The sequence below is a fragment of the Carex rostrata genome, chromosome 26, assembly GCF_964058835.1.
Source record: "Carex rostrata chromosome 26, lpCarRost1.2, whole genome shotgun sequence".
NCBI lineage: Eukaryota > Viridiplantae > Streptophyta > Magnoliopsida > Poales > Cyperaceae > Carex > Carex rostrata.
This window is the reverse complement of record NC_135943.1, coordinates 4,308,690-4,324,011: the sequence shown is the minus strand read 5'-3', so window position 1 is coordinate 4,324,011 and position 15,322 is coordinate 4,308,690. Positions and strand designations below refer to the sequence as shown.

The window sequence follows — 15,322 nt, the reverse complement described above, 5'->3', positions numbered from 1 at the left end:
TACAAGTACTATAATTGGGCCCTTCCTGGATCTTTTTGGGTTAACACGCCATCCTCTAAATTTTTCTTCACTATTAAAATATATATAATTTTCATATTTTTTGAAGAAAAGATAACTTTTTACATAACGAAATAGGAACTATTGTGTCGGAGATTAAAATTATTCTACTTCTCTTCCAAAATTGAAGTTGTCTCTGGACCAAGGGGCCCATTGGCAATACTGTCAGTCTCACATGAACCGCAAATAGCTATACAGAACTTTGTCAGATTAATTCAGCACCCTCTCAAAATATAACTGGCCACAGAAGATCTAATGAGCTTGAGCTCCGGGGAAGCAAAGGAAGAAAAAAAAAGGAGTAAAAAGAAAATTCGCAACTTGAAACGCTAAGATTTTAACATTAAATAAATAATCTAATCAATTAGTCAAAAACAATATATAGCTGAAGCAACGCAATCAGTTTATAATTATCCTGTAGAAAAATTAAGGCCAGAATTTTAACTCGAGTCATATGCTTAGCAGAGAAAAATATATATACATAATATTTACCAGCATATTTTGGCTGGGATCTACATGAGCCTTCATTATAGCTGCACAAAAAATTTCATGACTCGCTCAATTTCAACTCGCTAATTAATAAGTCGCTCATTATCGATTTGAGTTGGAACTGACTCGTTAAATTATTCATGGTCTGAATTTAAGCATTCCCCAGCTTGAGTTATATAATTTTTTTTTTTTGATAAACTTGACATAAGCTGTCAAGTATTATATAAAATCATACCACAATTTTGAGATCTCAATTGGACCCAAATACCCAACTCAGTAGTCACAAACTCAGTACTTTATCTCTCTCCAGCTCGAACTCAACAATTAATAATTAGATAGATTTTAATTTAATTAATTTTTTTTTTGAACATTAGTATATATAAGTGAGTTTTCACTTTTCAATGAAAATAGATGAGTTATGAAACGAGTTACGAGTCAACTCTTCAGCTCGGTACCACTTTTCGAACTCGAGTTGACTCGGCTAAGTATCTTACTGAATTGTTCTCGAGTTAGTCCTAACTCGCTTGAACTCGATTCATTAGCGGCCTTAATTTGCTTAAAGAAAGAGGAGCAATAGTTGTAGAGAGCCAACAGTTTTCATGATTTTCCTTATCATCCTTATGTAATTAATGAAACGTGTGTTGTTGTTTCTAATTAATGATGGAAGAATAGGCTACGGTCGATAATTAGCATTCTCTTGAATAATTTTAGAGGAATGATCCAATACCAAAAGGTATCTGATGTCAACGAAATTAAATCTCTAAAAGCTATATTCTAATACTAATTAACTAATTTATTTATTGCTAATCTAGACGATAAAAATCTGAACAAATGTCTCAAGAGTCAAGACCAAAAATTGCTTTCAACACACACACACACACACACACACACAAAACATTCTTCCAAATAATGGCAATATATAGATTGTAACTAGTCCACATAACCTATTCTCAAACATAATATTATAAGACTACTATTAGTAATATTCAATTGTACAACACATCAGCATTGGTTTCTATTTTGCAATGTTGTTAAAAGGAAATGGATAAGAAAAATTTGAAGTACCTTGTCTTTTTTCACAGCTGACTTGAAAGAAGGCTCGACACGTTCATCCACTATATGACCGCAAGCAAATCTTTCGACCTCTTGCAGTACCTTGTCTTTTTTGTTTCAATGGAAATAAATTGGTTGCAATATGAAAACGATATGATGTGTATCAAATTTGATGCAATATGAAAACGGATTGATTATCTATAAAAAAAAATAATGACAGTTCAGTTTCATTGGAGCTTGATTGGTGATCAAACAATTCTCAAATTACACCAAATATATAAAAAAAAAAAATTGATTGGTGATCAAACAATTCTCAAATTACACAAATTTTATACATAAACAATCAAATACATATCTCCGATTTTATTTTACTGATTTTGATAATTATTTTGTTGGTTACCAAATAATCCTTGAAGACATGTTGCAAATCATTGTACCCAACTTTAAGACAATATTAAGAATTTAAGAATTATTCTAAAACACCAAAAATTCTACATAAACTTTTGCAAGGAAGTACATATATAATCAAATTTTAGGATAGTAATCAAATCGAGTAAATTATACCAGTGCAGCACAGGAGTCGTACTTCTTTAATACAAGTACAAGGAAACTAAAATTACACTCACCTTGTTCTTCTGTTGAGACCTGGACATTCTCAGATGACTGTACTGGTAAATCTACAGAAAAGGTGCTTTTCAGATCAATGAACTCCTTATAGAGATTGATCTCCATCATCATTAACTGCATAAACATATACAGTAATAAAAATTTATTTTCTGGTAAATTTAATAGTACGAATTTTAAACTAAAACAACAAAAATGAACTAAAATATTTTATGCTATCTTCAAAATGTATAATGATTACTAAAATATTTTATGCTATCTTCAAAAATTATTTTCTTGTTCATTTTATGCTATCTTGAATTTTGTACCTAACACAGTGGCCCTATAAAAACAAGAAGCTAAATGATATATCAATCAAGCACAAAAAAGCTATTTTAAGCTCTGAACTGTATAATGTATTGTCATAGTTTATAATTTAGTTAATTTATTTAGAGGAGGGTTCAAATGCCTCCATTTTTTGTGTCTCCACCATGCCTCCAATTTTTTTAACTTTAATAATTCAAAATTTAAAATTTAAAAATCAAAATAAAACCATTGGATATGATCTACATCATTTTATTTATGCACGTGCAAAAAATTATTACATTTCAATTTTATTTTGATTGTCATCAAGAGGTTGTAAAAAATGCACTAATGAGGGTGATTTTTAGACATTGATTTTTGAACTTATTGATTCACATAAAATAAAAATTGAAATATGATAATTTTTTATGAGCACATAGAGAAAATAATATAGATCACGTCTAACGGTTTTATTTTGACTTTTAAGTTTTAAATTTTGAGTTATTAAAGTTTTAAAAAATAGAGGCATAGTGAAGGCACAAAAAATGGAGGCATTTGAACCCTCCTCATTTATCAATTCAATTATATTTATTGACCCAGAATTGTTCAGTGGAACACCTGAGACAAAACCCCTCAACGGTAGCAAATTCTGCATTTCGGTTCTAAATCCAAGAGAAATAAGGAAATCCGACAACACCACCTTCTCTAGTCAGCAATGGCGGCTCAAAATGAACAATTCGTTGATTAGGAGATAGTGCACACCTGTGGCAATACTCTCCTTTCTCTTAAAGATTCCATTGGTAATTATTTTCTTCTCATTCACCTTCAATAGGATTTTATATAAGTTATTTATTAAATTTGATTTGATTTGATTTGAATTTTGCATTTGTCTTTCAGTGAATGTGGTGGTGGTCAAGATCGAGCCTAAGCTGGCTAATACAATAATTCGGTGAGAATTATAGCTTTAATTTAGAATAATGTTTTCGTCAATTAAAAAGTTTAAGAGGCTGTTGCCCAGCTTTTTATTTTTCTATCTAAAGATAATTATAAATGTATATGTTTTATTAAAGAGGAGGGTTCAAATGCCTCCATGTTTTTGTGCCTCCATCTCTCTCCATCATTTTCAAAGTTCAAACAGTCGATCCGAACCGCTCAACCTAACCTCCATACTAAAATATGTTTGGAGACCAAATTTTATATTTTTAGAAATATTTACTATTTTTTTAGATAGGTACAAAATCAGTAAATCTGAACCATCTAAAAACAGTATTTTTGTACCTATCTAAAAAAATAGTAAAAAAATTCCTAAAAATATAAAATTTGGTCTCCAAACATATTTTAGTATGGAGGTTAGGTTGAGCGATTCGAATCGACTGTTTGAACTTTGAAAATGATGGAGACAGATGGAGGCACAAAAACATGGAGGCATTTGAACCCTCCTCTTTATTAAATTAGTCTGATGAAAAAGTGCAAAAAAGAGAGTTTCAGACTCTCTCTAACTAAAGAAGTTTCATTTAGCAATCTTAGTTAATTATCATATTACTAAGCTCTATTTGTCTTGTATTTAAACCCCACAGGAGAAGTCTGACAATTATTTTTAATTTTGTTTCGAGCTTTATTCTTGTGTTTTGTTGAGCATGTGACATGAAGCTTAGAACCAATGTACTTATTCTTTATTTGGACAAGTAATTTTTCATTTTCTAAAAGAAACCTTACTTTTTATATTTGTAGTATACTTATTTCTAAAAGAACCTTACTTTTTATATTTGTATAAAAACATGATTCTTTTTTCTATACTTTGAGTTAGGTTCTTTTTAATGATACGTATCTTTTCACTTTGGTGCTTAATTGGATGCAGAGGTAAAATAAGTTTCTAACTGTTGAAAGAGTGTTGCAAATACCCTTGTAAAATATTAATCATCAAATATCTCATTTGTGCCCATGAAATGTTGAAAAAAAAATCTGCTCATCTTTTTTTTTTTTTTTTTATAAAATAAGAGAAATATCTATGGATCATCTTTACTTTGTTTCAGGGAGTAAATCCATGGATTGAAGGTGATGGTGGTGTGGGGCTTACAAATGCATACAAAGTTAGTTCAACAGACTGATAATTTTGTATTTGACATACTATAACATTTATCATGCCTTTTTTTTTTTCTATTGATATTGTTTACAACTTTGCAACAACATCAGAGGCCAATTTTTGCATGGAATTATATAACAATAGTGCTATATGAGCAATATGAGCAATAGGTGCTATATTTGCAACTACCTATTTTTTCTATTATCCTTACTTGAATCTTGTTTTGGCATAGGAGTAACCGGAAGGCAACTAAAGCGTACCTGGTCAGGTTGTTCTAGGATACAAATCTCTGTGTGATTCATGCCAAGAGGGTTGCTCACTAGTAGCCTAGGAGGATCAAAGGTGAGAGAGCTTGATCGTATAGATCGATCGTTTGTCTAAGTAGATAGATATATCTGGAATCTGGTAGTAGGTTGGATTTGTACAAGATCTGTTCTTGGGTGTAGAGTGCTTAATTTCAGCTTACTATTTAAGCTTTAGATGAATAGGTTAGTGACACAAATAGTTTAATAATTAATGCATGTTTTTGTTTCTTTCTTGTGATATATTATATTTATTTGGCTAAGAATGAAATGGATCTAGTCTTTTCTTTTTAATTATTTTAATTGAAATGGTGTTTTGAATATATTTTAATTTATTTTTTTTTGAGTAAGAATAGGAGTCATGCTCCTATTTTTATTAACCATAATTGGTTACATGGTTTCAGGGTTTAGAGAGAAAACCCTATGATATATTTACAGATGAAAAAAAAAAAAAAAAAAAAGGAGAATAGGAAAAAACAGAGGGTACTATGCTTCTTTTCTTGTCAAGATAAATGTCATGCATTTGTTAAGCTCCACTGAGTCTTCACCTCTTCTATCAGTTCATCGATCGTTTTGGTCTTCTCTCTAAAAATTCTTGCACATCTTTCTCTCCATACACTAGTGGAGAACTCGGAATTAGTGTCGGATGTTTATGGGTATTAGTGTCGGACATTAGACGACACTAATCGGGCTGATACTAATACTTTGTAAATAGCCGACACTAAAAGTAAGCCATTAGTGTCGGCTATTTATTAAATGGCCGACACTAAAAGTAAGCCATTAGTGTCGGCTATTTATTAAATGGCCGACACTAATACTAACTTTTAGTGTCGGCTATTAATTAAATAACCGACACTAATACTTATTAGTGTCGGCTTTTTAATAAATAGCCGACACTAATGTTTTTTTTTTTTTTTTTTTTTAAATTTCAAAAATTCACTATAAATCATAGGAAATTCTAAAAATGAAAATTTTTGTTCTGGAATGCTCATATATTTTTGCTGAACTATATATAAAACAAAGACATCAAATAATTCATCATAATTTACAAATAACACTCACTAAATAAAATATCATCCAAATTGCTCACTAAATAATTCTTATAAATGGTTTGTGCAAACCCTAAAACAGAAAATACATAAAATCTCTTTAAATACAAACCCTAAAACAGAAAATACATAAAAAATACATAAAAGACCCTAAAAACTCTAAAATTATAAAGAATATAAGTTAGATCGGACTGAAATTGTAAAGAAAATTCGAAAAATCGCTGATCCGACGGTCGGATCGGGCTGGAAAGAAAATTAGCTTGGATTTGGGGCTGCGGAGCTCCTGTCAAAATTTCAGCCCGATCCGACGGACGGATCAAAAGTTACGCCCCTTGGACTGAAGCATGCTCGGTTTGAGAAGATCTGGTATTCGCGTAGAAGCGGCTCGGTTTGAGAAGATCAGATCGGAGAGAAGCGTGAAGCGAAGTGAAGGAGATGTTTTAAACCCTAGGCGTGCGTTTGAAAGAGGTGCGCGGGACTTAAAATGAAATTTTTTTAGCTTTAATGTCGGCTGTTTATAAATAGCCGACACTAATAACTGAGAATTAGTGTCGGCTGTTTATAAAAAGGCGACACTAATGTATTAGTGTCGGCTGTTTATAAATAGCCGACACTAATTGTTAAGTATTAGTGTCGGATGTTTATAAATAGCCGACACTAATACATTAGTGTCGACTGTTTATAAACAGCCGACACTAATTCTCAGTTATTAGCCGATTTAGCCGACACTAATATTATTAGTGTCGGTTTTTTGTAAATAGCCGATACTAAAGTATTAGTGTCGGTTTTTTAAGGCGACACTAATTGTATGTTCTCCACTAGTGATAGAATGAATATGGTAATGAGAAGTAGTTCTCGGAGTTGCTTCATCCTTGTTTTGTCCAATAAGAAAGTTTCAAAATTGATACCATTCACCATCCGATACCCAAAATGTTGGAAACTACAATTGAATACCTTCTCATATAACAACTTCGAAAAAGGACATTGGTTGAAAAGATGCGTTGTTGTTTCTTCGTCTGCCCAACATAGATAGCATATACTGACAAGAGAAAAACCCCTTCTGTTGAGGTTATCAGTAGTTAGTATTCTATTTAACAGTAGAAGCCAAGCAAATATATTTTAATTTATAATCAACATTCCGCAAACATTTAAAAAAAATAATAAAATATAAACACCAACGGTTGAATCAGAATCAACCGATGGTAAAAAGGTGCTCAAAACCATGGGAAAAGTACCAACATATATCATCGGTTGAATAGTGTTCAACCGATGGAAAAAGTACTAATGCCATCGGTTTTCAACCGATGGCATATATACATACCTTTCCTATAGGGCCGATATGTATCGGTTCAAAAACATATGGTAAAGTGCACTTTCAACCGATTGGAAATGTTTTCTTTTTGTAGTGACATAATTGATATATTAAAATGTGTTTGCAAATTAAATTTTGTATTTTTTCGATTTTTTTACTATTTATTAAGTATTTAAAAAAATTGTTATATTCAGACCATTGAAATTTTGTACCCATCTTAATAAATAGTAAAAAAATTCAAAATAAATGTAAAATTTGATGTGCAAGTATATTTTAACATATCCATCGTGTTGAACTGTTTGAATCGACTGTTTGAATTTTAAAAATATAGAGTGTAATCCGGTGTCACCAAAAAAATATGTAAGTAGATCCCTCCTCATATATATACACACACATACTTTTTTTTGTGTGTAAATTCACCATACTGTTCTTTTCGGTAACCAATCTTGAACAATGTGTGGACTATATACAAAATTTGATATACGCCCAAGTAACTTATGTTGGGCTGAGCATACACTTTTTATTGATGATCTTTGACTTCAGTTGTTACGAAAATTAAGTAAGATCAGTGTTAATATATAATATCTTCACTTAAACCCGGCCCATACAAAGTCATCTTTTAATGGGTCAAATATTAAAACAATGAAAGCTTAAATTTATATATTCATGTACAACAATTGGCTCATGATTCATGCAGAGCTAATAATCACATTTCAATCTAAAACTAATTCATCCTCCATAAACCTCATGGAAATGTGGAATTAGACCACAAATCCAAATCCCACAAATAATCAAGACAGCTCATCTCCTCTAAGCAGCCTTCTTCATCCTTTTCTACCTCATTTTGAACCAACAAACCATCCATTATATCATCTAGCATGTTTTTATCCTCATTTTCTACATGTGTTTCAATAATTTCCCTATTTAATAAATTGTCTATATCATTGAAAATTGAACTCAAGTCCGGGCTACTAGGCCCATTTATGATCTCATCCTTGCTCATGTTACACTCATCCGCAGTGAATGAAAATTCACTATGGGCTTTTATGGGCTCAGATTCTATAATATCAAATATTCTTGGGCTACTAGGCCCATTTATGGTTTCATCACTAATGCTTGAAGATTCATTGTTACAATGATTAGATGAATTTTGGGGATTTAGAGCTTTGCAAACTACATTTTTCTTCCTCGTCTCCTTTGTAGTTTGAGTATTTTTTGAACTATTTTTATCACTGTTCTTGTTTGAGCACTCGAGAAGAGGTTCCGCTTCCACTGACTCGGCCGTCGTATTTTTACATTTGTTGAGTAGGAGGTAGCTGTGTACACTTCTGCTGAGGTGAGAGTTCCAGTGGTTCTTGATTTCATTGTCTGTTCTTCCAGGAAGCTGGCTTGCAATTTGGGACCATCTAATTAACATTTACAAGAGGTCAATTATATTAATTTACAAGTTGCTTACTTTAAAATCAGAACTTTGATTATGATGATATTATCTCCTTTGGCATTTGACCTCCAATACATAAAACTTGAGCTTTTAGTAAAGGAAGGAAAAAAAATAATTGCATTTGTCGTTAAACCTTTCAAATATTTTTTTTATATGATTAAGCCGTTGAATGACATTCTGTTAAAGTTTGTTAAAAGCTAGCTTGATAAAATATGAGTAAATTATGTGAAAACTCTTAAATCAATATAATATTTGAGCACTTCCTCTATGAGTTATTGAAAGAACCCAAATTTTGCATGGCCTTTTAATTTTTGGATGTCTAGCAAGTCATTTCTTTGAAAGCAACAATATGATTATATTTTTGTGTTACTTTCATGTATCTATTATTTGCAAAAAAACAAGGTTCTACATAGCGCGCTATAGCGGCACTATAGCGTTTTTGGACCATAAAAGCTATAGCGCGCTATTCTGCGCTATTTAAACATAGCGCTGTTTTTTTACCTATTCCGTTATGACGCGATAAACACTATTTAAATCTTTGAAAAAAAAAAAAAAAAAACAAAGGAAGAAGAAGAAAGATAGATAATTAATTAAGGATATCATTATTCCTGATATATATATACCTATTTCCAAGACTGTCATGGAGCTTGATAATCAACTCCTCTTCCTCTCTAGAGAAGTTGCCTCTTTTGATACCAGCTTTCAGATAATTAATCCATCTTAACCTACAGCTTTTGCCACATCTCAGCAAACCTAAAGATAAAAAAAACATGTTAATTAAATGAAACACAATAATGTGAACTCCTATCTATTGCATGCATGGAGTATAGTACATTGTAAAGAAAGTAAATGTTATCATTTCTTTGAGTACATACATAAAATCCTTTTTATGTATCAATTAATGAACATAGAGCTACTATTGAATTTGTTATTATTTTTTTTTTAAGGTTAGTGATTTTATACCAACTAACAATTTCATTGATAAAAAAACGTAATTACAATGGATCAAATGACCTAATTTCTAAATTTACTTTTTTATTCTCATAAAAACTAATTTAGTATTCTAATTCTCATCTCGCTTTACAATCGGATCTGCTTTTTCGACTGCCGCCGCGCTCTGACGGCAATCGGGTCTACTTACCATCGCGCTCCAACCGAGATGTTGATCATCATAATACTTTAATCGCCATCTCGCTCCACGACCGGATCTGCTTCTTCGACCACCGCCGTCCTTCGACAATGACCGGATCTACTTACCGTCGCGCTCCAATCGAGATGTTGATCATCCTAATACTATCTTGCTCCACAACCAAATCCGCTTTTTCGACCACCGCCATGTTCCGACGATGACTGAATCTACTCACCGTCGCGTTCTTATGAAGATAAGAACTCTATGCTCTGAGCTCCGACGATATCAGACTCCCGGCTACGATCGGCTCCGGTTCCTCCCCTCTCTCTCATTCTCCTCTCCGCTCGAGAAGGTAGAACCGAGAAATTAATTTGTGTCAAAAATGAAGACTACAAGAAGTGGTGGAGTTGAATGAAAAAAGAAAGAGAAGAGAGTTGGGGTGTGGCGACTGTGAAGTTGTTATTATTATATTAATTAGGGAGCATCTAGCTATCCCCCGTAACAATCCCCCATTTCATCCCCCAGTCATTAACTACTTCAATAACTACTAACTACCTAGTGGGGCCACTTACTATTTGGGGACCACATAATATTTGAAAGATTTTACAACTGGCGCGTGCAAGTATTCATCTATAATGCATCAAGTATTCATCTATAACACATCAAGTATTCATACCTAATATATCAAGTATTTTTAAAAAAAAACTGGACACGTTTTTAGAGGTGAGATTTTTTTTCTTCGTTAAATCTAATCAATATTTCTGACGATCGGTGAGGAATTTTGCAAATATAAAACCACGAATGTTTTTGACATAATTTTATCTTTAAAATGAGATCCATGATGATATACTTTCGAGCTGTCCGTTGTACAAGTATTCATCCTTATCGAGAAAGTATTCATCCTCGTCGTGCAAGTGCAAATATAGAAACTGGACACATCACTCATCCATCTTTTACACGTTTTTAGAGATGGTTTTTTTTCTCCGTTCAATATAACCAATATTTCTGATGATCTATGAGGAATTTTGCAAATCTAAAACCACGAACGTTTTCTATACAATTTTATCTTTCAAATGAGATCCATGATGACATACTTTCGAGTTGTCCGTTGTACAAGTATTCACCTCTTATCGAGAAAGTATTAATCCTCATCGTGTAAGTGTAAATATAAAAACTGGACATATCACTCATCCATTTTTTACATGTTTTTAGAGGTGGATTTTTTTTTCTCCGTTCAATCTAACCAATATTTCTGACGATCTGGGAAGAATTTTGCAAATCTAAAACCACAAACGTTTTCTACACAATTTTATCTTTCAAATGAGATCCATGATGACATACTTTCGAGTTGTCTGTTGCACAAGTATTAATATCTTGTCACGCAAGTATTCATACATAAGATATTAAGTATTAATTTATACACATTGAAGTATTCATTTCTAAGACATCAAATATTCATTCATATATCTCTATTTTTTTTTTTCAAAATTTGTTTTTATGTCATTTATTTAATACGCAGTGGCCTCATTCACCATTAATAAAGCTTTGTTCTTTGCAAAACTCGCTACTTCATGAGGAAGGGAAACATAAACATGAAAAAGATTAATTGCATATACATATACAAAATTATTTTGATACGATCGACAGTGACAGATCTGACCCGGTAGGGACGTGCTCTAGTATTCATTCAAACACATTGAAGTATTCATTCATACACATTGAAGTATTCATTCCTGGCAGAGGCGTGCTTGATTGGGATGGAGTGACGGATGATCGCCGGCAGAACGTTCGCTAGAGTAGGAGTAGCAGGCATAGAGGAAAAAAAACCGAGACGAAAGTGTAAGAGGGAGGGAGCTTATTGTATTTATTATTTCGAGGTGGGAGAGGGAGTGGAGCTTATCAATGGAAAAATGGAGGTGGAGGAGGAGGTGGGATGTGGAGGTGGGAGAGGGAGATAGAGGCGGAGGTGAGGTGAGGTGAAGGTGAGAGAGGGAGGTGGGAGAAGAAGATGGAGGTGAAAGAGAAAATTAGAGGTGGAAGAGAAAGGGAGAAAGAGGAAAGAAATAAAGGTTGTTAGAAATAGTAGTTATAGTTATAGTTAAAATAGAAAGTTAGTTGGGAGATGAAATGGGAGATGGATAGGTGGGGATATTATAATTACCCTATTAATTATCATTAGCTTAAACACCTGTTATATATGCATCCCAATCCAATGGGAATGCACTCTCTCCTAATGAGAAGCAGAAATGAAGGCTTCCATAAATAATTAGTTAAAGAGGAGGGTTTTAATATCAGTTTTTGATGTCAAAAACTCATTTTTTTCATTTTCAAAATTTTGAAATCGTAATGTCACATTCAAACTGTCATGATCTTGTTCAAAATTTTGATTTTGGGTGTCATTTTATACTAAATCAAGATGTAAAACATAAATGTATTAAAATGAATTGATTATATATAGTTAACTAGACTAGTTTATTTTTATTTTTACCATTTTATCTAATAGAAGATGAACTCCAAAAATCACAAAATTTTACGTACATGCATTTTATTGAAATCAAGCAAAATCAATGATTTTAATTCAACATTTAAGTTTAAAATCTGAAATATAAATAAAAAAAGTGAATTTAACCCTTCTAATACTAATTATCAAAAATAAATATTCAATCCAACAAAATGTAAATTGCTAGCAATATATCCAATCTAAAATTAAATGCAATTGAATATATCTAACTAGTAGAGAATTTATATATACCAGCATTTTTCGGTAAGGATCTCCATGAGCCTTCACCATGGGCATGGATGTAATTAGCTAAAATTTCATCCTCCTCTTTTGTCCATCTTCCTTTCTTCAAACCTACCTTCTCACAACATGGTGCTCTTCCCATCTTTTCTCTTCACAAATAACACACACTCCCTCGCTATCACTCGAAAGGAAACGAGAAGAGAGCGAGGGTGGATATATGCAAATATTATTTGCCTCGGTCTCTATATAATATATGGCATGCAATGGTTGGTGAAGCTAGACTGAAGACCAAAGTGCTGTGCCTATCTAGCTCTAGAATATTCTAAATCACTTATCCGTAGAATTAATTAATTTTAATAAGCAATAATTATAAAACGTGATCCACCTCTCATTAAAAAAAAATGTATATGGGACGGAAGATGAGGGATGATTGGATCGGATCCGATTTATTTATTTGGTCAGATCAAATCATGGTTCTAAATAGCTAGCTATAGCTATGCAATAGTTGTGCTATAGTTTTTTTAGACTTCAAAAATTATAACGCTATATATTAACCGTTTTTTTTATAATAATTATAAATAGCTAGTTATGATTGCGCTATAGCTTTTTTGAACCTTAAAAGTTATAGCGCTATAATCGCTATTTAGAACCTTGGATCAAATAAGTTTGAGAAAATATTTAAGATTTGTAATTCCAAATTAAACTGTAGAGAAGGTAAACTTTTATTGTGCTTATTTTCTCTAGATAATTTTGTTGTAATATTATTCCATATCTAAATAATTATTATCTGTAACACCCAGTAATTCCTATAATTTTTTAAATTATTTTGGACCTATCTGCAATATTGAAAAATTAAAAGGATTAAATTGTAAAATTGCAAAACTTGACCCCAAGAAAACAGAAACGTGGCATACAGGTTGCGCAGCCCATGCCCCACTAATAATTTAACTTTTTACTCTCTCTCGCTTTCCTTACCGAAATATATATATATTTTTTTAATTTCATGGAAGCCGCCAGGATTTTTGCATCAGCAAGTGCAGCACATCACATCACATCGTCCAGTGTTTAAAATTACATGTCAACATACATAGCAATTCAAAGACGTTCTGCACGAATCCCAACCGTTCAAAGACGTTTGGAAAATATTATTTGCCTCGATCGGTATATATATATGTGACTTTTTGGAAAATCCCAACCGTTCAAAGACGTTCTGCACGAATCTCGAAGCTCAAACAATATTGGTCCCCTGCGCTATCCCTGAATAGGCACCGGACACGTAGGTCACGCAAAATATGAGATATCTTAGGGGATGCACACTCGCCCTACTCGAGGTTTGCTAGAATGAGTTATATAATGTCTCATCTAACACAAAACAACAAAGATGTAAATTAAGATCACCTAACCATTGCATTAATTAATAGAACTTCCTCCAAAGATGAAACTCACTTGCAATCCTATCTACCAGCTTTCCCGGCTGTAGAGACTTCCCTTTGAACACTCGATCGTTCATTTCTCTGTTTTCAGAGAGCTCACGCTGTACACACAAACCATTGCATCGATGTCTTTTCATCGTATCCATGGTTCCGGAAATCGGAATCGGAATCGGAATTGGATTTTTGACTGCTGAGTCAGAATCGGATGAATCGGCCGGAATCGGAAGAATCGGATCGGTAACTTGGGTATTTTTGACATAAGCACCTTTTGTACTGAAATTGTCAAATAACCCACTATAATACTCAAAATAATTGAATTTGAATTGATAACAATTAAATTTATAATGTATTATTACTTATAAAATTAATATTTATTTAATTTAGAAATTAAATAGACTATTCCATAAAATATTAAATAAAGCTTAATAAATTCACAAAAATAAATAAAATGTTTAATTTTAACTTTTACATTTCCATATTTTATTTTATAAGCAATTAATATTTTATTTTGCTTAAGTAAAATTAAAAAATAAATTAATGTTGTCAACAGTTCTCGTTTCCTTCTCCAGTAAAATAGTAAAATGAGGAGGGGCCGACTGTAAATTTTATTTTTATTCCCCTTCTCGTTTCCTTCTCCAGTTCTCCTCCGCTGACTCAATTCTTTCTAATATTTCGAATGGTCTTCTCCTCAGCGATCTCCTCAGCCGATTGAAATTCAAACTTCTCCAACAATTGTTTGCTCGATTGTTTTCTTCAGCCGATCTCCACAGCCGATCTCCTTCTTTTCCTGCGCCGATTGAGATTTGAGACCCCCAATTGAAATTTCTCCGCCGATTGAGACTCCCTCATGAAACTCGAATGGTACAGCAGCACAGCACAGTCCAGGTTAGTGAGAATCGAAACCTTTTGCTTTGAATCGTCTTAACTCGGCTCAACTCGGCCAAAACTCGGTGTAACTCGGCTTGACTCGACCGGAAAATCGGAAAACTCGGCCGAGTCAAGCACTGTTCATCCGAGTTTTCCTGAGAAACTCGCACAGGCGCGAGACTCGGGTAAAACTCGGCCCGGTGCTGTCCGATTCCGAGTTGACTCGGAATCGGCCGATTTCTGGAACCATGATCGTATCACCCCTGCATTCGCTCTTCTGTCTCTAAAAACGCTCAGTAGAAGATATATCCATATTTGTTGTATGGTTACTTCCCGCTTTCATAGATTGAAACCTAATTTTGATGAGAGTGTTGTCCAAACTTGTACAGCATAAGAACACATAAACAATCAATCACTTTACCAATTCAAAACAGAAAACAAAGTGAGAGAAATAAAAATAG

The 15,322-nt window shown here is 32.9% G+C and overlaps 1 protein-coding gene and 1 long non-coding RNA gene across 2 annotated transcripts; one reads left to right on the top strand and one right to left on the bottom strand.

Moving 5' to 3' along the window:
* Positions 1–4,325: 4,325 nt before the first annotated feature.
* On the top strand, positions 4,326–5,224 carry LOC144544467 (uncharacterized). The gene is made up of 3 exons (XR_013508229.1): positions 4,326–4,362; positions 4,536–4,592; positions 4,818–5,224. It is a non-coding gene; the product is annotated as an uncharacterized LOC144544467 (long non-coding RNA).
* A 2,706-nt stretch (positions 5,225–7,930) lies between these two features.
* LOC144544466 (uncharacterized) lies at positions 7,931–12,713 on the bottom strand. The gene is made up of 3 exons (XM_078292976.1): positions 12,571–12,713; positions 9,313–9,442; positions 7,931–8,654 (listed from the first exon to the last, which is right to left on the bottom strand). Exons 1-3 carry the CDS (start codon positions 12,701–12,703, stop codon positions 7,994–7,996), a joined length of 924 nt encoding a protein of 307 aa, XP_078149102.1. The 5' UTR covers positions 12,704–12,713; the 3' UTR covers positions 7,931–7,993.
* Between the last annotated feature and the right edge of the window lie 2,609 nt (positions 12,714–15,322).

What these genes read in the sequence shown, in the direction of transcription:
- LOC144544466 (XM_078292976.1), bottom strand. Translation starts at nt 12,703, where the DNA reads ATGGGAAGAGCACCATGTTGTGAGAAGGTAGGTTTGAAGAAAGGAAGA. An exon ending in ATCCTTACCGAAAAATGCTG is followed by an intron (nt 9,443 to 12,570) that starts GTATATATAAAT and finishes TTTTATCTTTAG; the next exon opens with GTTTGCTGAGATGTGGCAAA. An exon ending in CATGACAGTCTTGGAAATAG is followed by an intron (nt 8,655 to 9,312) that starts GTATATATATAT and finishes AATGTTAATTAG; the next exon opens with ATGGTCCCAAATTGCAAGCC.